The sequence below is a fragment of the Pseudophryne corroboree genome, chromosome 2 (assembly GCF_028390025.1).
Source record: "Pseudophryne corroboree isolate aPseCor3 chromosome 2, aPseCor3.hap2, whole genome shotgun sequence".
NCBI lineage: Eukaryota > Metazoa > Chordata > Amphibia > Anura > Myobatrachidae > Pseudophryne > Pseudophryne corroboree.
In genome coordinates, this window is record NC_086445.1 from 553,202,100 (window position 1) to 553,226,959 (window position 24,860).

General features: G+C 47.4%; 1 protein-coding gene across 1 annotated transcript in view; it reads right to left on the bottom strand.

Moving 5' to 3' along the window:
* SF3A3 (splicing factor 3a subunit 3) overlaps positions 1-24,860 on the bottom strand; it is a 132,174-nt gene that overhangs the window by 98,869 nt on the left and 8,445 nt on the right. The window contains exons 7-8 of the mRNA XM_063954331.1: positions 13,189-13,271; positions 12,219-12,357 (exon numbers count right to left, since the gene is read on the bottom strand). Coding sequence (XP_063810401.1) covers positions 12,219-12,357; positions 13,189-13,271 — 222 coding nt within the window. The remainder of the gene's footprint in view (positions 1-12,218; positions 12,358-13,188; positions 13,272-24,860) is intronic.

Below are 24,860 nucleotides of genomic sequence, written 5' to 3' on the forward strand. Positions count from 1 at the left end.
CACACTCGTTCCCGCTTTACTCTTTTCAGAACCCTGGGTATGAGTGGGAATGGTGGAAATATGTAAACCTTTCTGTAACACCACGGAAGTGTCAATGCGTCCACTCCTTCTGCTGCTGGATCTCGAGTTCTTGACACATATCTGGGCAGTTGATGGTTTTGTCGAGACGCCATTAGGTCCACCTGAGGTAGACCCCATCTTCTCACAAGCATGTTGAAAATCCGTGGATGAAGGCACCACTCCCCCGGATGCATGTCCTGGCGACTGAGGTAATCTGCTTCCCAGTTCTCCACACCTGGAATGAACACTGCGGAGAGAATGATGTCTCGTCTTTCTGCCCACAACAAGATCTTTGTGGCTGCCTCTAACGCCATCCTGCTCTTTGTTCCTCCTTGACGGTTTATGTAAGCAGTCGTCGTGACATTGTCTGACTGAATCCTGATGTTTTGATTCATGACTAGGTCTTCTGCTAAGAGAAGGGCATTGTAGACTGCTCTTAGTTCGAGGATATTTATGGGTAATTTGTTTTCCTGTAGCGTCCATCGTCCCTGAAGCGGATGGTCGTCTAGGACGGCTCCCCAACCTCTGAGACTGGCGTCCGTCGTCAAGATCTTCCAATCCCAAATGCCGCATTTCTTGCCGGCTGTAAGGTTCTTGTGTAAAGACCACCATATCAAGGAGACCCTTACTTGTGGTTGAAGTCGAATTCTCCGATGGAGAAGCCAGTGTGAGCCTGCTCCCTGAGCAATGAGGTTCATTTGGAATGGTCGTGAATGAAGTCTGCCGTACTGGAGAGCTTCGAACGACGCCACCATCTTCCCGAGAAGTTGCACACAGAGGTGCAGAGAAACGGTCTGCGTCCTTAGTACCTGAGCCACTAATCTCTGTAGGTCCTGTACCTTGTTCTCTGGTAGGAACACACGTAATGGGACCGTGTCCAATATGAGACCGAGGAATTGAATCCGTTGAGTCGGTATGAGGTTGGACTTTTTGAAATTGACAATCCATCCATGTTGAATTAGAAATTGATGGGATGTCTGAACATCCTTGAGCAGTCGATTCTGAGATGGAGCTTTGATCAGTAAATCGTCCAGATAAGGTATAATCGTGACCCCCAACAGTCTTAGTCCTGCCACCATGATCTTTGTGAAAATTCTTGGGGCTGACGCTAGACCGAACGGCAAGGCCCGGAATTGGTAGTGCTCCGCCACCAGTGCGAACCGTAAGTAAGCCTGGTGAGGAGTCCAGATTGGGATATGCAGATATGCATCCTTTATGTCCATGGATACCATGAACTCGCTTGGTTCTAAGCCTGCAATAACTGATTGGATTGATTCCATCTTGAATCTGTAGACTCTTAAAAACTGGTTGAAAACTTTTAAATTGAGAATTGGTCTGACCGTCCCGTCTGGTTTTGGCACGACAAAAAGATTGGAATAGAACCCCGTTCCTCTCTGAGAAGCGGGAACCGGAATAATGACCTCTGCTTGTAGTAATTTTTGAATTGCTGCCCGTAGTGCCCTTGCTTTTTGAGGGCACTGAGGCAATCCTGTTGTAAAAAACTGACTGACGCCTCTGTTGAAATTCCAGTTTGTATCCCTGAGAGATTAAGTTGTTCACCCAAAGCTCTGGTGAGGTTTTGGCCCAGATGTCCTGAAAACCTTCCAGTCGGCCGCCCACCAAGGGGGACCCCAGGTGAGCTGGGAGGCCGTCATGCCACGGTCTTGTCAGCAGGTTTATCCTGCTTGCTGGTTGCTGCTTGCGAGCGACCTCTACCTCTGCCCCCACGTGCTTGTGTACCGAAACCCCTACCTCGGGCTCGAAAGGACTGTGATCTAAATGAAGTAAACGATGGTCCCGAATAACCTCTCCTAGTTTGTGGAGCGGTTCTCGTATAAGGAGTAGGCAGAAAAGTGGACTTCCCCGCTGTAGCCTGCGAAATCCACTTGTCCAACTCTGGTCCGAACAGCATTTCACCCCCAAAGGGAATGGATTCTACCGCCTTCTTGGTGTCAGAGTCTCCTTGCCATTCTCTGAGCCATAAAATCCTCCTAGCCGATATGGCCGATGCAGATATGCGCGATGCTATTCTGCTAATATCCTTAGAAGCTTGACACAAGTATGTAGCAGATTCTCGAATGTGTTCCGCCAACTGTGTAATCTCTTCTAAGCTATTTTCCTCCTCAATAGCTTGCACTATACGGCCGGACCATGCACCCATGGCCTTGTTGACCCAAGCACAGACGATCGCAGGTCTCTGCGCTGCACCTGCTGCTACAAATATTGATTTTAACGCAGTCTCAACTTTACGGTCGGACGCATCCTTTAAAGTAGTTACGTTAGGAATTGGCAAGATTGTCTTCTTTGACAACCTTCCTAGGGAAGCATCCACTACCGGCGGAGACTCCCACTTGTCCATTACACCCCTAGGTAGGGGGTAAGTTACCTGAAACCATTTCGGAAATTGAAAACGTTTGTCAGGTTGTTTCCAAGCCTCTTCCATCTGAGATTGGAGGGATTTAGGAATGGGGAACTCTGCTGAACGCGGCTTCTGGGATTCGAACAAATCGAATTCTTCCGGCTCCCGGATTTCCGCTTCCTTAAAGCTTAGGATGTCCTTTACTGCGTCAATTAAGGAATCCAGACCGAGGTCGCCGAGTCTTCTTCCGGAAAATCGGCGTCTAGGATGGGTTCAATTAACTCACCTTCTTCCGTATCCAGAAGAAAACCCTCTTCCTCCTCAGATTCTGGTATAATAGGAAGAGTTCTTTTAACAGCCTTGCGCACAGTCGTCTCAGCGTGTGCAGGCGGCGTTAACTTGATGAGAAATTCCTCCATTGTCTTTGAGAATCCCGCAGCCCATTCCGATTGCTGTTTGCGGGATTCTGCCATTTCCTTGGAGATTCTATTAGCAAGGTTGTCCTCCCATGCCTTAGTCAGAGCACTGCTCCCAGGTAGAGCGTCCTTGTCTAAGCAGGAGTCGCACACCCCGGAGCTGCCGACCCGCGTGCTCTTCTTGTTACATTTCGTACAAACATAGCAGGTCTTTGAGGTCTTGGTAGCCTTAGACATGTTGTTTTTGTTATTTTAAAACCCCTTATCAGGGTATTACGCAGCGCTTTCACCCTTTAAACTAGGAAGAGAAAGACTGGGAGATGACGGAAGCGAAGGTATTGGATTCGGCTGGAATTACCTGTCCCCTTTTATAAAAGGAACAATCCAAAAAAAAAAAAAAAAAAAAATTATAAATAAAACACCAGCCGACTCGCAACCCTCACACCCCAACTGTAAATCAGCTACGATGTTAGAGTTGGCTTGCTTCCGTGTATTTTCTCCGGGATCTTTGAACTAGACGTCCCTTGAAAATATAAATTTGTAAAGTCTGATTACTTTTCAGGAGATCCTCATATTGTATAATATACATTTCACCAGCAGAGGGAGCTGTTGCCTAACTCTCTCTACTATCTGAATGCCTGTTCTATCCAGGCCGTGCAGCAGGGGGAGTTTTTCCTTTATTAATAGCCTTCTTCCTATGTACCCTACTGGTGGGGGAGGACCCATCCCTCACCTCAGCCTGGCGCCAAAACGTAAAATGGCCTTTCTATAAAAAAAATAGAATATATGTGTGCCGCACTGTTGTTTAACATTTAGTGCTTGTTGCATTTACTGGTCCCCCTGTGGCCGTTACACAGCGCGCGACGGGTCCGTCTCCCGTAGCGGCGCCTGTGCTCTCTCTCTGTACTGTGTGCAGCGCGCCCTGGAGCCGCCGGCTGGCGCGCGCGACGGGTCCGTCTCCCGTAGCGGCGCCTGTGCTCCGCTCCGGCGATGGGTTTAAATACTTGCTGCTTTTCCCCTCCTGCCGACAGGGAAAGACAGGGTGAGTCACTGAGAGAGCTCCCGCGCCGCACTAGGGCTCCCACGTGCCGGCCATACTCTGTCTGCTCTGCCCTTCCCTAATTAGTCTCTATAAAAGGGGACTTAACAGCAAAGCTATAAGAGGAGGAAGAAAAAAAAAAAAAAAAAAAAAAAAAATTACTACTGAAAGACCCTAGCCTAATCTTATACGACCAGTACTCACTATTTTGGAGGATCTCCTGTGGAGAGATGCAGGTCCCTTCAATAGGGATCTTTGTCTCTCTGACCTGAGGTAGCTTTGTCCCCCCTTTATTAGGGTTACGCAGCTCCCCTCTTAGTTCTTTGTCAGGAGCTGAAGTGCTCCACGTATTGTGCCTCCAGCACAATTTTTCAAACTGAGGGATGAGGGATGTGAAGGGGGAGGAGCCGGCTGTGCAGACAATGCTAATTTAAGATTGTGCCACACCTCCGGTTCAAGGCTTCACACCCCTACTGTATAGGACTCCAGTGTCCCCTAGTGGATGAAAGAGAAAAGATGAAACCACTTTTGGCAGAAATTGCGAACGGGTCCGCAATTCTGCTCTATCCATATGGAAAACCAAATAGGGGCTTTTATGTGACAAAGCCGCTAATTCAGACACTCGCCTAGCCGAAGCCAAGGCTAATAACATGACCACCTTCCATGTGATATATTTCAACTCCACCGTTTTAAGTGGTTCAAACCAGTGTGACTTTAGGAAACTTACCACGTTAAGATCCCAAGGTGCCACCGGAGGCACAAACGGAGGCTGAATATGCAGCACTCCCTTTACAAAAGTCTGAACTTCTGGGAGAGAAGCCAATTCTTTTTGAAAGAAAATGGATAGGGCCGAAATCTGGACCTTAATGGAACCTAATTTAAGGCCCAAATTCACTCCAGTTTGTAGGAAGTGAAGGAAACGACCCAGATGGAATTCTTCCGTAGGAGCATTCTTGGTCTCACACCAAGAAACATATTTTCGCCATTTACGGTGATAATGTTTTGCTGTTACTTCCTTCCTAGCCTTTATCAGCGTAGGGATAACCTCAACCGGAATGCCTTTTTCTGCTAGGATCCGGCGTTCAACCGCCATGCCGTCAAACGCAGCCGCGGTAAGTCTTGGAACAGACAGGGTCCCTGTTGCAACAGGTCCTGTCTTAGAGGAAGAGGCCACGGATCTTCTGTGAGCAGTTCCTGCAGATCTGGATACCAGGTCCGTCTTGGCCAATCTGGAACAATGAGGATTGTTCTCACTCCTTTTCTTCTTACTATCCTCAACACCTTTGGTACGAGAGGAAGAAGAGGAGGAAATACATAGACTGACAGGAACACCCACGGTGTCACTAGGGCGTCTACCGCTACTGCCTGAGGGTCTCTTGACCTGCAGCAATACCTCTGTAGCTTTTTGTTGAGGTGGGACGCCATCATGTCTATCTGTGGCCGTTCCCACCGACTCACACTCTGTGCGAAGACTTCTGGATGAAGTCCCCACTCTCCCGGGTGGAGGTCGTGTCTGCTGAGGAAGTCTGCTTCCCAGTTGTCCACTCCCGGAATGAACACTGCTGACAGTGTGCTTACATGATTCTCCGCCCAGCGAAGAATTCTGGTGGCTTCTGCCATTGCCACTCTGCTCCTTGTGCCGCCTTGGCAGTTTACATGAGCCACTGCGGTGATGTTGTCTGACTGGATCAGAACTGGTCGGTCGCGAAGTAAGGTCTCCGCTTGACGTAGGGCGTTGTATATGGCCCTTAGCTCCAGGATGTTGATGTGAAGACAAGTCTCTTGACTTGACCAAAGACCCTGGAAATTTCTTCCCTGTGTGACTGCTCCCCAACCTCGGAGGCTTGCGTTCGTGGTCACCAGGATACAGTCTTGAATGCCGAATCTGCGGCCCTTGAGAAGGTGAGCACTCTGCAGCCACCACAGTAGTGACACCCTGGCCCTGGGGGACAGGGTGATCAACCGATGCATCTGAAGATGTGACCCGGACCACTTGTCCAGTAGGTCCCATTGGAAAGTCCTCGCATGGAATGGCCTCGTATGACGCCACCATCTTTCCCAGGACTCGAGTGCAATGATGCACTGACACCTGTTTTGGTTTCAATAGGTTCTTGACCAGAGTCATGAGTTCCTGGGCATTCTCTATCGGGAGATAAACCCTCTTCTGGTCCGTGTCCAGAATCATGCCCAAGAAGGGCAGACGAGTCGTAGGAACCAACTGCGACTTGGGAATATTGAGAATCCAGCCGTGTTGCTGTAACACTTTCAGTGAAAGAGATACGCTGTTCAGCAACTGCTCTCTTGATCTCGCTTTTATGAGGAGATCGTCCAAGTACGGGATAATTGTGACACCTTGCTTCCGCAGGAGCACCATCATTTCCGCCATTACCTTGGTGAAAATCCTCGGGGCCGTTGAGAGACCAAACGGCAACGTCTGAAATTGGTAATGACAATCCTGTACCGCAAATCTTAGGTACGCCTGATGAGGTGGATAAATGGGGACATGAAGGTACGCATCCTTTATGTCCAGTGACACCATAAAATCCCCCCCTTCCAGGCTTGCGATGACCGCTCTTAGCGATTCCATCTTGAACTTGAACCTTTTCAAGTATAGGTTCAGAGATTTTAAATTCAATATGGGTCTGACCGAACCGTCCGGTTTCGGGACTACAAACATGGTCGAATAATAACCCCTTCCCTGTTGAAGGAGGGGAACCTTGACCACCACCTGCTGAAGATACAAATTTTGTATTGCGTTTAACACTATTTCCCTCTCTTGGGGGGAAGATGGTAGGGCCGATTTGAAATACCGGCGAGGAGGCACCTCTTCGAATTCCAGCTTGTAACCCTGAGACAAAATTTCTATTGCCCAAGGATCCCCCTGGGAGTGAACCCACATGTGGCTGAAATTCCAAAGACGTGCCCCCACAGGGCCCGGCTCCGCCAGTGGAGCCCCAGCGTCATGCGGTGGATTTTGTAGAGGCCAGGGAGGACTTCTGTTCCTGGGAACTAGCTGCGTTGTGCAGCTTCTTTCCTCTGCCCCTACCTCTGGCAAGAAAGGACGCACCTCGGACTTTCTTGTTTCTTTGTGAACGAAAGGACTGCATTTGATAATGCAATGCTCTCTTAGGCTGTGAGGGAACATAAGGCAAAAAAATTTGACTTTCCAGCTGTAGCTGTGGAGACCAGGTCCGAGAGACCTTCCCCGAACAATTCCTCACCCTTGTAAGGTAAAACCTCCATATGCCTTTTTGAGTCGGCATCACCTGTCCATTGCAGAGTCTGCCCTTCTGGCAGAAATCGACATAGCGTTTATTCTAGAACCCAGTAGACTAATGTCTCTGAGCATCTCTCTCATCATAGGACAGCGTCTTTTATATGCCCTAGGGTCAATAATACAGTATCCTTATCTAGGGTATCCAATTCCTCAGATGAGGTATCCGTCCATGCCGCTAAAGCACTACACACCCAGGCCGACGCAATTGCCGGTCTTAGTAAGGTACCCGAATGTGTATAAATGGACTTCAGGGTAACCTCCTGTTTGCGATCAGCAGCATCTTTGAGGGTAGCCGTATCCTGGGACGGCAGGGCTACCTTTTTGGATAAGCGTGTTAAAGCTTTGTCCACCCTAGGGGAGGATTCCCATCGTAACCTATCCATTGGCGGGAAAGGATACGCCATAAGAATCCGTTTGGAAATCAGCAGTTTTTTATCTGGAGATTCCCAAGCTTTTTCCCATAACTCATTCAGTTCGTGTGAGGGGGGAAAAGTTACCTCAGGCTTCTTTCCCTTATATATACATATACATATACACCCTCGTGTCAGGGACAGGGGTTTCCTCTGTGATGTGCAAAACATCCTTTATTGCTATAATCATATATCGAAGGGATTTAGCCAATTTTGGCTGTAACTTTGCATCATCGTAATCGACACTGGAGTCAGAATCCATGTCGGTATCGGTGTCAACAATTTGGGATAGTGGGCGCTTTTGAGACCCTGACGGTCCCTGCGACATAGGGTCAGGCATGGGTTGAGACCCTGACTGCCCCAATGCATCAGCCTTGTCAAATCTTTTATGCAAGGAATTAACATTATCATTTAAAACCTTCCACATATCCATCCAATCAGGTGTCGGCGCCGTCGGCGGAGACACCACATTCATTTGCTCCCGCTCCTCTCCCACATAGCCTTCCTCATCAGACATGTCGACACAAGCGTACCGACACACCACACACACAGGGAATGTCCTGTCTGAAGACAGTTCCCCCACCAGGCCCTTTGGAGAGACAGAGAGAGAGAGAGAATGCCAGCACACACCCCAGCGCTATAATATCCCAGGAATAACACAGTAACTTAATGTTAACCAGGTAGCTGCTGTATGTTATAGTTTTTTGCGCCTAATTATGTGCCCCCCCTCTCTTTTCAACCCTCTACTACCATGGATCAGCAGGGGAGAGCCCGGGGAGCTTCCTCTCAGCGGTGCTCTGGAGAAAAAATGGCGCTGGTGAGTGCTGAGGGAGAAGCCCCGCCCCCTCGGCGGCAGGCTTCTGTCCCGCTTAAACAGTAATTTTGGCGGGGGCTCATACATATATACAGTGCCCAGCTGTATATATGTGTTCTTTTTGCCAATATGAGGTCCCAAATGCTGCCCAGGGCGCCCCAACCCCGCACCCTTACAGTGACCGGAGTATGTGAGGTGTGTGGAGCAATGGCGCACAGCTGCAGTGCTGTGCATTACCTCTAGTGAAGATCATGAAGTCTTCTGCCGCCTGTGATGTCTTCTTTTCTTTTCATACTCACCCGGCTTCTGTCTTCCGGCTCTGCGATGGGGACGGCGGCGCGGCTCTGGGACGGACGGCGAGGGTGAGATCCTGCGTACCAATCCCTCTGGAGCTAATGGTGTCCAGTAGCCTAAGAAGCAGGACCTAGCTTCAGAGAGTAGGGCTGCTTCTCTCCCCTCAGTCCCTCGATGCAGGGAGTCTGTTGCCAGCAGAGCTCCCTGAAAATAAAAAACCTAACAAAATACTTTCTATCAGTAAACTCAGGAGAGCTCACTGAAAAGCACCCAGCTCCTCTGGGCACAGTATCAAAATGAGGTCTGGAGGAGGGGCAAAGAGGGAGGAGCCAGTGCACACCAGGAACTAAATTCTTTCTTAAAGTGCCCATGTCTCCTGCGGAGCCCGTCTATCCCCATGGTCCTTACAGAGTCCCCAGCATCCTCTAGGATGTTAGAGAAAAGGGAAACAGCAGAAAGATGTACACCAGGTCGTATGACCAGGAAATCGCCAGTGCGTCCAGTGCTTCTGCTGCTGGGTCCCGCGCCCAGGCCACGTACCTCAGTAACTGATGGTTGTTTCGAGAGGCCATTAATATTTGTGGTAGTCCCCAACGTCATACTACCTTTTCGAAACCTTGTGGATGCAGACACCACTCCCCCTGGATGCATATCTTGGCAACTGAGATAGTCTGCCTCTCAATCTTCCACTCCTGGAATGAAGACTGCTGACAGGATTATGCTGCGCTTCTCTGTCCAAGACAGGATCCCTGTGGCCTCCCTTAAAGCCATACAGCTTCTTGTTCCTCCCTGATGGATTATGTATGCAGTTGCAGTCACATTGTCCGTCTGCACTTGAGTCATCCCAAGGTCTTCCATCAGAAAAAGTGTCTCTTAGTCCCAAACTATTCATTGGAAGGCTGCGCTCCTGCATCATCCTCTGAGACTGGCATCTGTTGTCAGAGTCCTCCAACTAACCATAAATAGGCTTGGTTTAGAGTGCAAATAGGAACTTGAAGGATGCCTCCTTTATGTCCATGGACACCACGAACTCTTGTTCCAGTCCAGCAATAACCGACTCATTGAATCTGTAAACTTTCAGGAACTTGCTTTAAAACCTTTAAATTGAGGGTTGTCCTGACAGATCCATCTGGTTCTGGCTCCTCAAAAAGAGTTGAATAAAATTCCGTTCCTCTTTGAGAAGTCGGGACAGGCATAATTACTTCTCTGAAGTAACTTTAGAATCGTCTAATGCCCTCGCTTCTGAGGACACAGAGGAAAGCCTGTTGTAAAAAACTGACTATGAGGCCACCTTGGAGCTGTTGTCTCCCTTTCAGTAGGTTGGACTTTGCTCCAGACCTTTCATTGAACATATTTATAAAAAAAAAAAAAAAACTTTGTCTGAAGTGGAGCAGAGGCTCCCTTCTGTGTGCTGCTTCTCCAGCACAATTTTTCAAACGGAAGGATTATGGTGCATGAAGGGGGAGGAGCCAGCAGTGGCTAAATTTGTAATTTAGATTGTGCCACCTCCGGTCTACATATACTTCACACCCCAGCTGTATGAAGAGTTCCAGTGTCCCCTAGTGGATGAAAGAGAAAACAGGGGGGCTCACAGGTGACACAGGGAATTGGGAAGGGGGTTTGTAAAACATCCCATGCCATATATTTAAAAAACAAACACAAAAAAACAAAACAAACAAACAAACATTTACTTATATTAAGAAGCCTTTTTAAACTTTAAATTGAAACACAAAAAAAAAAAAGACAATTTCTGAGCATTTGTTTAAAAAAAAAAAAAAAAAAAAAAATAGTCAGTTAAGTGGTTAATAGAACAGACCACCTACAGCTGGGCATACACTAAACAATTATCTGACAGATAATCTGTGGTTGGAATGAAAACCTTGTAATGGATGAGAGCAACGGACAATCGACCATTTGCTCCCAAACACTGGAAAATGGACAAAACCTGTCCGTTATTTAACAAATTTGTATAAACAGGTTTTTTTTTCAGGCCAAAAGTTTCTTAATTCAGATAGCCCCCTCACATGTGGTGTCGGGTATCTACAAGATTCTTCAACAGGGTTCCTTTCCTACGGTCCCTTCTTTTTGTGACGCCTGGGATAAAGATTTAATACATCGGGGAATCAAGATCCACTGGGACACACACTGCAGGGTTATGGCACAATGCTCCACTAGCCTGGACGTTGTGGAAATACAATATAAATTACTGACGAGATGGTATAGATGCCCGTCTCTTCTACATAAATTTTATTCCTCAGTTTCCCCTCTATGCTGGCGATGTAGTAAAGATACTGGTACGCTGATCCACATATGGTGGGACTGCCGTCAATTGTCCCATTTTGGAATACAATTATGGATCTATCAACAAAGATTTTGGGAGGCCCAGTTCCACCGGGTCCGGACTTTTGGCTATTATCACATTCAGATATACCCCTTTCCCGCTACAAGAAGTCCCTTCTTAAGCACTTAAATAATGCGGCAAGAGCTGTACTCCCGGTGCATTGGAGATCCACTAACCCACCGACAATATGGGAGTGGTTCCAACGCATTGACTTTTACATGCATATGGAAGATGTTTATTCTGCCGCCTTAGACAAATACTCAGACTATATAGCTACCTGGTTTCTTTGGATTGACTTTAAAACAACTAAGACCTATGCTGACTATGCGCACTGATACACACTGATGATGGAGGTTGTTAGGGACCCGCATTGCCCTCTAAATGTTTTACGTCTGTGGCCTATCTACTCCCCCCCCCACCCCATTCTTCTTCTCCCTTTTCCCTTCTTCCCCTTGTCCTCCTATCTTTGTTTGTTTCCAAAGGTTTAATACCTCACACTTTGTTTAAATACTGTGCTACTAAGCGATAATGTTACGGGGTTGCTCTTTATTTCAGATTCTGTAACTTCCGCCGAACGTTACACAGTTTAAGATAACATATGAATCTGTTAATCTCTCCTTTTCGCAACCACTTACTGATGTTTTATACTTACAGTTGATAAGATATGAGACTGCTGTCTACGTTCTATTTTTGATATGTATGTTGACATATTTGGAAAATGTTCTATATTGCAAAATGAAAAATAAAGAATTAAAAAAAAAAAAAGTTTGATTCAATATTTTTTTTCTAAATTACTCAATAAGTAAATAAATAGTGTGTATATGTCATCCTTAGGTTCCGTTATGTGGGGAAGGACACAAATCACTTCTGTCTTGCAGCTTACCAGCATTAGTTCTGCCTATCACATTGAACATAATTTGAATTGGCCCTGGACCACCAATCCAGGGCACCCCTGCAAGTGGGTTGCCACGGCACACAGTTTGAGAACCACTGCCATATTTCTTGTGATGTATGAAAGTAGCCATGTTTGTTCATTTATAACAGTAGGAACAATATGAAATTTATCAGGATGCTTTTTAATGTTGCACTAACTAGCATGAAAAGACAAAAAAAAAAAAAAAAAAATCAAAAAAATCAAAAGGGAATTGCTACTATTTGAAAGATGACCTCTATTTGATTCCACTTTGCTATTGATGCCAATTACTTACCGGCCAACCTGGAAAGCCTCCGGTCTCCCACTTCTTCTCAAAGTCATTCTGTATCTTACCGAACAGCTCATTCTGATCCAGCAATGGTTTCACTCGGTCTGTGTAATCTTGTAAGTATTCTAACAGCACTTCCAAATACCTGCAAGAATATCGTTACAGCACTTAATAGGCCATAGATATGGACACATGCAATGAAGTCTGGGATTTATGTATAAACAGATATTAAATATATAGGCCACATCTTGGAATACAGCAAATTTTTCTGCTTAAAGTAGGTTCTTAATTATTTTGACAGACAACTTTTCCAATTTAACTGAATGTGGTTTTCGTCAATAAATTTAACCTGAATACCTGCAGCGATAAAAACAGGCTTTCTCCCGAACAACAACCGCATACTCTAAGCCTGTTTCAGGCATTACAAATCTACTGTAGCCGGGTACAAGCTACTGAACTGCCACAGCTGTTACATTGTTCATTTTAAAAGTTGAAATAAAGCTGCCACATTCATTGCTAGTGTAGGCAACCGTCCATATAAGTGGGAATTGGTACAACCCCCCCCCCCCCCCCCAAAAAAAAACAAAAAAAAAAACAACAACCCAGTTATTACAAGGTTCATGTATCTTATAACTCAACTGAACCCCCCCCCTCCAAATAAATAGAAAAATTACTAATTTAGTTCATTAACATAATACTGTGACTTCATACATACCCTCATGGTTAAGGGACATATCGATGCAGAGGGATGTCCCATATTCCTACCAAATAAAGATGTACGCACCCCTGTTCAGGCATTTTAAACCAATGCTTTACAAATATTTGATACGGCAGCAAGTGCTAGGGGTAACTGGTTATCACCCCTACGGGACTAATGGTTGTGGTGTGGTATATTTTTCCCAGGAAACATTGTTAATGAATGGAATATTTAGTTCACAAATACACTAAAATCTACAGTAAATTTCAAATCACCAACCGTTTGTATTCTGCGTTCTTTCGTTCTTTGGGAATGTCGAAGAGTTGGTCAAAAGTTGATAAATATGTGATGTAGTCCAATTTCTGAAAAAAAGACAATACAGCAGTCAGCAATCTTGCCTGAATATTATTAGGGAACTAAAACTCATTGGTTTACACTAAACTACCACTTTATAGAGATATATCAAGTAAAGTGAATTCCTACTTCATAAAGTTTGTTGGTTGGTGGACCAAAGGTGGCGTCAAAGGTCCAGAAAGATGTTGAACGGTCAGATAAACTACATCTCTGTTCCGTCTAATATGCCATATGTACCACTATATTGTACAGACATGGAGATCTAGCAAATGGAATGCATTAGAAGTGTATAAAACCATTGGTGGATTTAAATTACTGGTGAAGCGCTCAATTGCAGGAGTACATTGCACACATTAAGGGACATGTGATTGGCAGCAGCGGAAGAAGGGAGACTGGGGTAAAGACGTATGGCAGACAGAAAGTCCGCCTCACGGCAAAAGCACCCACGAAAGCTGCTTCGGGGGTCTCTTGTCCTGGACCCGTACACATGAACCTTGTAGTTGTGTCGGGAGGCCATTAGGTCCACGTCTGGTTGGCCCCACTTGAAGACCAAGAGCTGGAAGACCTTTGGGTGTAAAAGCCACTCGCTGGCGTGTACGTCTTGAAGGCTGAGGTAGTCCAATTCCCAATTGAGTATCCCTAGTATGAATACCGCTGAGATGGCATTCAGCCCACCAGAGAATGTGAGCTGCCTCCTGCATCACCAACTGACTGCAAATTCCACCCTGATGGTTGAGGTGGGCCACTGCAGAGGTGTTGTAGGACTGAATCTGGACCAGTCTTCCCCCGGAGCAGGTCCTGCGCTAGATTGAAGGCTCTAGACAGCTCAGAGCTCCAGAACATTGATTGGTAAGCAGATTTCTGCGCGAGTTCATTAGCCCTGAAAAGAGCTGTCTGGTCACTGCGCCCTATAGGCGGAGTCTGACATCTGTGGTTAGAAGTACCCAATCTGAAAGGGTCATCCCTTGTCTAGACGAGCCGTCTGGAGCCACCAGGTTAGGGACAGTCGGACCTACGGGGAGAGGTAGGGACCTGATCAGGTGGGGTTGTCAATTCCTCCGGGACAGGATCAGGCCTTGTAGGGGTCTCGAGTGTACTCCATATCGAAAGTGGAGACTATGGAATCCAGGACTTGCATGGCCGAGTTGATGGACACTCAACGACTGTGCAGCAATTTGTGTACTCGTTGCTGAAATTGTATCTGCAAACAGGAAAAGCCTCTGGACCGAAGACTCTAGGAGAGCTCCCAGATGTAGCATCAGTTGTGAAGGTGTGACGGATGACTTTCCAGTTGAAGGGCCAGCCATGTTGATTTAGGAAGGAAATTGCTGGAGGAGAAGGCGTTGCAGTACATCTGGGGAGTGCGCCAGATGAAACAGATCGTACAGATAAGGGTGCAGTACGACTGTCGATGTAGCTGTGCCACCGTAACTGTCATGATTTTGGTAAAGAACCTTGGCGCAGAAGAAAGACCAAAGGGCAGTGTCCGAAATTGGTAACGTTGTTGAAGGATAACAAACCGTACGAATCGCTGATGAGTGGGTGCTATAGGGACATGCAGATAAGCATCCTGAATGTCCAGGGACTCCATAAAGTCCTCAGGCTCCATAGCTAGGACAATAGAGGAGAGGGTTCCATACAAAACCTGGGTACTCTGACAAACTTGTTGATATATTTAAGATTGATAGAGCGATTGAAGGAGGGATAGAATTGCCTTTTGGAGGACCAAAGCATTGCTGGGGAACAATGGGGGAACTGTGCACAATTATTGAGGGGGTCATCTCCTGAATGAGACTGCGTACCCGTGAGAGACCACTTCTTGCATCCAGGCGTCTGTAGTTGTTAGGCGTCATGCTTGTGTGAACTGAAGAAAAAGGCCCACCCACCCTGGGGTCCTCCAGGAGGAGGCCCGCCACATCAGGCAGAGGGCTTGTCGTCAGACTTGGTAGGTGGAGGTCTTGCAGCCCTGCTTGGACCTGGGTTTGGTAGCCTTTGTAGAAGTAGTTTGACTGACCTTTAGCTCTACCTTGTGGGTGAAAGGAGAAAAATGTGGGAGGTTCGAGCCAGTGAAGTAGAGGCCGAGGGCAGGAAAGCAGTCTTGGCTGCCGCCAGTGTAGCCACAATTTTGTCCACTCAAGACAGGATATCCACAGTGAAAGGTAGAATTCTAAGGCCTTCTTGGAATCCATGTCCACTTTCTGCGAGTGAAGCCAGAGGATGCGGCGGGTGACCACAGATGTAGCAGACACCTTGGAAGGCTTACGTGAAACATCTGAGTGAAGTCTTTCCTCCAAAGCGTCAGCCCAGTGTTCAACTGCATTGGCCACCCAGGCAGCGGCAAAGGTAGGTCTATTAATAGCACCTGTAAGGGAATATACAGACTTGAGACAAGCTCAATCCTCCTATCCATAGTCTCCTTTAGGGAAGAAGCTGAAGGGATAGGGAGGGTGGAGTATTTAACTAGACAGGCTACGCGGAAATCCACCAGTGGGGGAATCTCCCACTTGGCACAGTCAGCAGCTGGAACGTGGTAGAAAAAAAAAACAAGATTTTAAACCTACCGGTAAATTTTTCTCCTAGTCCGTAGAGGATGCTGGGGACTACGTAAGGACCATGGGGCATAGACGGGCTCCGCAGGAGACATGGGCACTATAAAGACTTTAGAATGGGTGTGCACTGGCTCCTCCCTCTATGCCCCTCCTACAGACCTCAGTTAAAGAACTGTGCCCAGAGGAGACGGACAGTACGAGGAAAGGATTTTTGTTAATCTAAGGGCAAGATTCATACCAGCCCACACCATCCACACCGAATAACATGGAATATAGGCAACTAGTTAACAGTATGAACAAAACAGCATCAGCCAAAGACTGATCTTAACTGTAACATAACCCTTATGTAAACAATAACTATATACAAGCCTTGCAGAAATATGTCCGCACTGGGACGGGCGCCCAGCATCCTCTACGGACTAGGAGAAAAAGATTTACCGGTAGGATTAAAATCTTATTTTCTCTTACGTCCTAGAGGATGCTGGGGACTCCGTAAGGACCATGGGGATTATACCAAAGCTCCAGACCGGGCGGGAGAGTGCGGATGACTCTGCAGCACAGATTGAGCAAACACGAGGTCCTCATCAGCCAGGGTATCAAACTTGTAGAATTTTGCAAAAAAGTGTTTGAACCCGACCAAGTAGCTGCTCGGCACAGCTGTAATGCCGAGGCGCCTCGGGCAGCCGCCCAAGAAGAGCCCACCTTCCTAGTGGAATGGGCCTTTACCGAATTTGGTAACTGCAACCCAGCCGTAGAATGAGCCTGCTGAATCGTGTTACAGATCCAGCGAGCAATAGTCTGCTTAGAAGCAGGAGCGCCAACCTTGTTGGCTGCATACAGGACAAACAGTGCCTCTGTTTTCCTAACCCGATCCGTCCTGATTACATAAATTTTTAAGGCCCTGACTACATCAAGGGACTTGGAATCCTCCAAGTCACCCGTAGCCACAGGTACCACAATAGGTTGGTTCATATGAAACGATGAAACCACCTTAGGCAAAAATTGAGGAAAAGTCCTCAACTCTGCTCTATCCACATGGAAAATCAGATAGGGGCTTTTGTGAGATAAAGCCGCCAATTCGGACACCCGCCTTGCAGATGCCAAGGCCAACAACATGACCACCTTCCAAGTGAGAAATTTTAATTCAACCGTTTGAAGAGGTTAAAATCAGTGAGATTTTAGGAACTGTAACACCACGTTAAGATCCCATGGTGCCACTGGGGGCACAAAAGGAGGCTGGATGTGCAGCATTCCCTTTACAAAAGTCTGGACTTCTGGAAGAGACGCCAATTCCTTCTGAAAGAAAATTGATAGGCTCCATTAAAGGTACAGATTTCGGCCCTAACTTTAGGCCCATATCCACTCCTGTCTGTAGAAACTGGAGAAAACGGCCCAGATGGAAATCTTCCGTAGGAGCATTCTTGGCTTCACACCAAGATACATACTTCCTCCAGAAACGGTGATAATGTTTCGCCGTCACCTCCTTCCTAGCCTTTATCAGAGTAGGGATGACTTCCTCCGGAATACCTTTCCCAGCTAGGATTTGGTGTTCAACCGCCATGCCGTCAAACATAACCGCGGTAAGTCTTGGAACACGCAGGGCCCCTACTGCAACAGGTCCTCCCTGAGAGGAAGAGGCCACGGATCTTCTGTGAGCATTTCCTGAAGATCTGAATACCCGGCCCTTCGAGGCCAATCTGGAACAATGAGTATTGTCTGTACTCTTTCGTTTTATGATTCTCAATATTTTTGAGATGAGTGGAAGAGGAGGGAACACATAGACCGACTAAAACAACCCATGGTGTCACCAGGGCGTCCACCGCTACTGCCTGAGGGTCCCTTAACCTGGCACAATACCTCCGAAGCTTCTTGTTGAGGCGAGACACCATCATGTCTATTTGAGGAAGTCCCCAATGACTTGTTATCTCTGCAAAAACTTCTTAATGAAGTCCCCACTCTCCTGAATGGAGATCGTGTCTGCTGAGGAAGTCTGCTTCCCAGTTGTCCACTCCCGGAATGAAGACAGCTGACAGAGCGCTTATGTGATTTTCCGCCCAGCGAAGAATCCTGGTGGCTTCCGCCATTGCCACTCTGCTCCTTGTCCCGCCTTGGCGGTTTACATGAGCCACGGCTGTGACGTTGTCTGATTGAATCAGAACCGGTAGGTCGCGAAGAAGATTCTCCGCTTGTCGTAGGCCGTTGTATATGGCCCTCAACTCCAGTACGTTGATGTGTAGACAAGCCTCCTGGCTTGACCATAGTCCCTGAAAATTTCTTCCTTGTGCGACTGCTCCCCATCCTCGGAGGCTCGCATCCGTGGTCATCAGAACCCAGTCTTGAATACCGAACCTGCGACCCTCGAGAAGGTGAGCACTCTGCAGCCACCACAGGAGAGAGACCCTGGCCCTGGGGGACAGGCTTATTTTCTGATGCAGTTGTAGATGGGACCCCGACCACTTGTCCAGAAGGTCCCACTGAAATGTCCTCGCATGGAACCTGACGAAGGGGATGGCCTCGTAGGCCGCCACCATTTTTCCCAGTACTCGAGTGCATTGATGGACTGACACTCTTTTTGGTTTTAGCAAGTCCATGACCATGTTCTGGAGTTCCTTGGCTTTTTCCACTGGGAGAAAAACACTCTTCTATTCAGTGTCCAGAATCATGCCTAAGAAAGATAGCAGAGTCGTTGGAATCAACTGTGACTTTGGTAGATTTAGAATACAGCCGTGCTGCTGCATCACTCTCAAGGAGAACATCACACGCTTTTCAGCAATTGATCTCTCGATCTCGCTTTTATCAGGAGATCATCCAAGTACGGAATAAATGTGACTCCCTGCCTGCGCAGGAGCACCATCATTTCCGCCATTACCTTGGTGAAAATCCTCGGGCCGTGGAAAGCCCAAATGGCAACGTCTGAAACTGGTAATGACAGTCCTGTACAGCGAATCTCAGGTACGCCTGATGAGGAGGATATATGGGGACATGAAGGTATGCGTCCTTTAGGTCTAGTGACACCATAAACCCCCCCCCCCCTTCCAGGCTGGAGATAACTGCCCGGAGCGATTCCATCTTGAATTTGAACTTTTTCAAGTACAGGTTTAGGGATTTTAGATTTAGAATGGGTCTGACCGAGCCATCCGGTTTCAGGACAACAAACAGGGTTGAATAGTACCCTTTCCCCTGTTGGACCAGGGGAACCTTGATAATCACTTGCTGTTGATACAGCTTTTGAATTGCAGGTAAAACTATTTCCCTCTCTGGGGGAGAAGCTGGCAAAGCCGACTTGAAAAATCGGCGAGGAGGCACCTCTTCGAATCGCAGTTTGTAGCCTTGGGATATAATTTCCATCGCCCAAGAATCCACGTCTGACAGAACCCAGACCTGGCTGAAGAGTCGAAGACGTGCCCCCACCGGCGCGGACTCCCTCAGTGGAGGGGTTTAGTAGAAGCCGGGGAGGACTTCTGCTCTTGGGAACTAGCCGTAGCAGGCATTCTTTTCCCTCTACCCTTACCTCTGGTGAGGAAGGAAGAACCCCGACCTCTTCTGGACTTATGCGACCGAAAAGGACTGCATCTGATATTGTGGTGTTTTCTTTTGCTGTAGGGGAACATAAGGCAAAAAAGAAGATTTACCCACGGTAGCCGTGGAAACCAAGTCCGCAAGATCCTCCCCAAATAAGACCTCACCCTTGTAAGGTAAAACTAACATATGTCTCTGAGTCGGCATCACCCATCCATTGGCGGGTCCACAGGGCTCGCCTAGCAGAAATAGGTTCAAGAGCCAACGCCATGGCTAACAGCCCGTCTCTCGCAGCGTCTCTCATATATAAGGCTGCGTCTTTAATGTGACCCAAGGTCAATAAAATGCTATCCCTATCTAGGGTGTCAATGTCAGATGACAAGTTATCTGCCCATGCTGCTACTGCGCTACATACCCATGCCGACGCTACTGCCGGTCTGATCAAGGCACCCGTATGCGTATAAATTGATTTTAAGGTAGTTTCCTGTCTGCGATCAGCAGGATCCTTGAGGGCTGCCGTGTCCGGAGATGGTAGCGCCACCTTTTTGGACAAGCGCGTTAAAGCCTTGTCCACCCTGGGCGAGGATTCCCACTGTAACCTGTCCTGCGCGGGGAAAGGGTACGCCATAAGAATTCTCTTGGGAATCTGCAGTTTCTGGTCTGGAGTTTCCCAAGCCTTTTCAAATAAAGCGTTCAGCTCATGAGACGGGGGAAAGGTTACCTCAGGTTTCTTTTCCTTAAACTTGCATACCCTCGTGTCAGGGACAGAGGGGTCATCTGTGATATGCAACACATCTTTTATAGCAATAATCATATAATGAATACTTTTGGCTAGCCTTGGGTGTAACCTCGCATCATCGTAATCGACACTGGAGTCAGAATCCGTGTCGGTATCAGTGTCTGCTACGTGGGACAGGGGACGTTTCCGAGACCCTGAAGGGCCCTGTGACACAGCCAAAGCCATGGATTGACTCCCTGTTTCTTCCCTGGACTCTGCTTTGTCCTATCTCTTATGTAATAAAGTCACATTTTCATTTAATACATTACACATATCCAACCAATCAGGTGTCGGCGTCGCCGACAGACACCACAATCATCTGCTCAACCTCCTCCTTAGATGAGCCTTCCGCTTCAGACATGCCGACACACGTACCGACACCCCCACACACTCAGGGATATATATCTATATGGAGACAGTCCCCCAATAAGGCCCTTAGGAGAGACAGAGAGAGTATGCCAGCACACACCCAGCGCCATCGGACCCTGGAATAAAATCCCAGTCAGTACAGTATTATATATATATATATATATATATATATATATATATATATATATATATATATATATATATATACATACATACATACATACATACACACACACACACACACACACACACAAATAAATGTGCCCCCTCCTCTTTTGCGCCCTCTGTACTTGTGTTCAGCAGGGGAGGGTCCGGGAAACCAGCTTCTCTGCAGCGTGCTGTGGAGAAAATGGCGCTGGTTAGTGCTGGAGGATCAAGCTCCGCCCCCTCAACGGCGGGCTTCGGTCCAACTCAAATGTTTATACTGGCGGGGGTTTCTGTAATATACTATACATACATACATACATACATTTATTTATATTTCTCTTTCATCCACTAGGAGACACTGTAGTCCTATACAGTAGGGGTGTGAAGCCTTGAACCGGAGGTGTGGCACAATCTTAAATTAGCATTGTCTGCACAGCCGGCTACTCCCCCTTCACATCCCTCCTCCCTCAGTTTGAAAAACTGTGCTGGAGGTACAGCACGTGGAGCACTGAGCTCCTGACTAAAATCTAACAGAGTGTGCTGCGTCCACCTAATAAAAGGGAGACAAAGCCACATATATATTGGAGTGACAAAGATCCCTATTGAAGGGACCTGCATCTCTCCACAGGAGATCCTCCAAGTCCTCCTAACAGTGAGTACTGGTCAAGGGAAAGAAGTAGCTTAGGCAGGGTCCTTCATGTAATTTTTTTTTTTTTTGGATGTCCTTCCTTATTTAATATCACCTAAACTATCACTGCTGCCTCCTGTAATAGATCCCCTCTTGCAGCTACAGCGGCGGGCGCGGGAGCAGAGTGCGGCGCAGGACTCAGCCTTTCCTCCCTGTGAGCAGGGAGCGACGGCAGAGAGGCGCACTACACAGCAACGAATCTGTCAGCCGAAGCGGAGCACAGGCGTCGCTACGGGAAACTGTCCTTCCGGCGCGCGCCGGCCAGCGGGTCCGGAGCGCGCCACATAGCGTACTCACCGAGCACCAGATAGTGGACTCGGCGCGTGCCAGCCAGCGGGCAGGGGCTAAAAAATAAAGGCAGCAAGTGCTTCCATACTATGATGAAATAGCAACTATATATGGGGCAGCGGCAAGTGTTTCCATACAGTATTACAGGACATTTAGTGGGGGCCATATTTAATGATTATGGCGCCAGACTGAGATAATGGATGGGTCCTCCCCCTCCCCCCAGTAAAGTACATAGGGGAAGGTTGTTTATTAAAGAATTAGCTCCCCCTGCTGCACTGCCTGCATAGTGCATAGTATAATATAGCAGAGAGATCGTTAGGTAACAGCTCCCTCTGCTGGTGTATAATATATATACAGTATATGAGGATCTCCTGAAAAGTAATCAAAAACTTTACAATTTATATTTTCAAGGGACTTCTGTTTCAAAGATCCTGCAGAAAATACACGGAAGCAAGCGAATACCAACTCTAACATCGTAGCTGATTTACAGTTGGGGTGTGAGGATTGCGAGTCGGCTGGTGTTTTTTTTATTTATTTTTTATTTTTTTATTTTTTTTAAATTAAAGATATTGGCCTGCTCCTTTTATATACGAAAAGGACAGGCAATTCCAGCCGGATCCAATACCTTCGCTTCCGTCATCTCCCAGTCTTTCTCTTCCTAGTTTAAAAGGGTGAAAGCGCAGCAGGCTACCCTGGTACAGGGTTTTCAAAACAACATGTCTAAGGCAACCAAGACCTCCGAGACCCGTTATGTTTGTACGAAATGTAACAAGAGCACGCGGGTTGGCAGCTCTGGGGTGTGCGACTCCTGCTTAGACAAGGACGCTCCACCTGGGAGCAGTGCTCTGGCTAAGGCATGGGAAGACAACCTTGCTAATAGAATCTCCATGGAGACGGCAGAATCGCGCAAGCAGCAATCAGAACGGGCTGCGGGATTCTCAAAGACGATGGAGGAATTTCTCATCAGGTTAACGCCGCCCGCACACGCAGAAACGAGTGTGCGCAAAGCTGTTAAAAGAACTCTCCCTATGATACCAGAATCAGAGGAGGAAGAGGGTTTTCTTCTTGATACGGAGGAAGGTGAGTTAATTGAACCTAACCTAGACGCCGACTTTCCAAAAGAGGACTCGGCAATCTCAGGTCTAGACTCCTTAATTGACGCGGCAAAAGAGATCCTAAGCTTTAAAGACGAGGAAATACGGAAGCCGGAAGATTTCGATTTGTTCGAATCCCAAAAGCCGCGTTCAGCAGTGTTTCCCATTCCTAAATCCCTCCAATCTCAGATAGAGGAGGCTTGGAAACAACCTGACAAACGGTTTCAATTTCCGAAACGGTTTCAGGTAACTTATCCCCTACCTAAGGGTGTAATGGACAAGTGGGAGACTCCGCCGGTAGTGGATGCTTCACTAGGAAGGTTGTCAAAAAAGACAATTTTTACCAATTCCTAACGTAACTACTTTAAAGGATGCGTCAGACCGTAAAGTTGACACTGCGTTAAAGTCAATTTTTGTTGCAGCTGGTGCAGCGCAGAGACCTGCGATCGTCTGTGCTTGGGTCAACAAGGCCATGGGTGCATGGTCCGGCCGTATTGTACAAGCTATTGAGGAGGAAAATAGCTTAGAAGAGATTACCCAACTGGCGGAACACATTCGGGAATCTGCATCGTACTTGTGTCAAGCTTCTAAGGATATTAGCAGAATAGCATCGCGCATATCTGCATCGGCCATATTGGCTAGAAGGATTTTATGGCTCAGAGAATGGCAGGGAGACTCAGACCAAAAAGGCGGTAGAATCCATCCCCTTTGGGGGCGAAATGCTGTACGGACCAGAATTAGACAAGTGGATTTCCCAGGCTACAGCGGGGAAGTCCACTTTTCTGCCTACTCCTTATACGAGAACCGCTCCACAAACTAGGAGAGGTTATTCGGGACCATCGTTTACTTCATTTCGATCACAGTCCTTTCGAGCCCGAGGAAGGGGTTTCGGTACACAAGCACGTGGGGGCAGAGGTAGAGGCCGCTCACAGGCAGCAACCAGAAAGCAGGATAAATCTACTGACAAGACCGTGGCATGACGGCCTCCCAGCTCACCTGGGGTCCCCCTTGGTGGGCGGCCGACTGGAAGGTTTTCAGGACATCTGGGCCAAAACCTCACCAGAGCTTTGGGTGAACAACTTAATCTCTCAGGGATACAAACTGGAATTTCAACAGAGGCCTCACAGTCAGTTTTTTACGACAGGATTGCCTCAGTGCCCTCAAAAAGCAAGGGCACTACGGGCAGCAATTCAAAAATTACTACAGGCAGAGGTCATTATTCCAGTTCCCGCTTCTCAGAGAGGAACGGGGTTCTATTCCAATCTTTTTGTCATGCCAAAGCCAGACGGGACGGTCAGACCAATACTCAATTTAAAAGTTTTCAACCAGTTCTTAAGGGTCTACAAATTCAAGATGGAATCAATCCAATCGGTCATTGCAGGCCTAGAACAGGGCGAGTTCATGGTATCCATGGACATAAAAGATGCATATCTGCATATTCCAATCTGGACTCCTCACCAGGCTTACTTAAGGTTCGCACTGCTGGCGGATCAATACCAATTCCGGGCCTTGCCGTTCGGTCTATCATCAGCCCCAAGAATCTTCACAAAGATCATGGCAATCATGGTTGCAGGACTGAGACTGTTGGGGGGTCACGATTATACCTTATCTGGACGATTTACTGATCAAGGCACCATCTCAAAATCGACTGCTCAAGGATGTTCAGACATCCCATCAATTTCTAATTCAACATGGATGGATTGTCAATTTCCAAAAGTCCAACCTCATACCGACTCAACGGATTCAATTCCTCGGTCTCATCTAGGACACGGTACTATTACGTGTGTTCCTGCCAGAGAACAAGGTCCAGGATCTACAGAGATTAGTGTCTCAGGTACTGAGGACGCAAACTGTTTCTCTGCACCTCTGTGTGCAACTTCTCGGGAAGATGGTGGCGTCGTTCGAAGCTCTCCAGTACGGCAGACTTCATTCCCGACCATTCCAAATAAACCTCATTGCTCAGGGAGCAGGCTCGCACTGGCTTCTCCATCGGAGAATCAGACTTCAACCGCAAGTACGAGTCTCCTTGATATGGTGGTCGTTACACAAGAACCTTGCAGCCGGCAAGAAATTCGGCATTTGGGATTGGAGGATTCTGACAACGGACGCCAGTCTCTAGAGGTTGGGGAGCCGTCCTAGAGGACCATCAGTTTCAAGGACGGTGG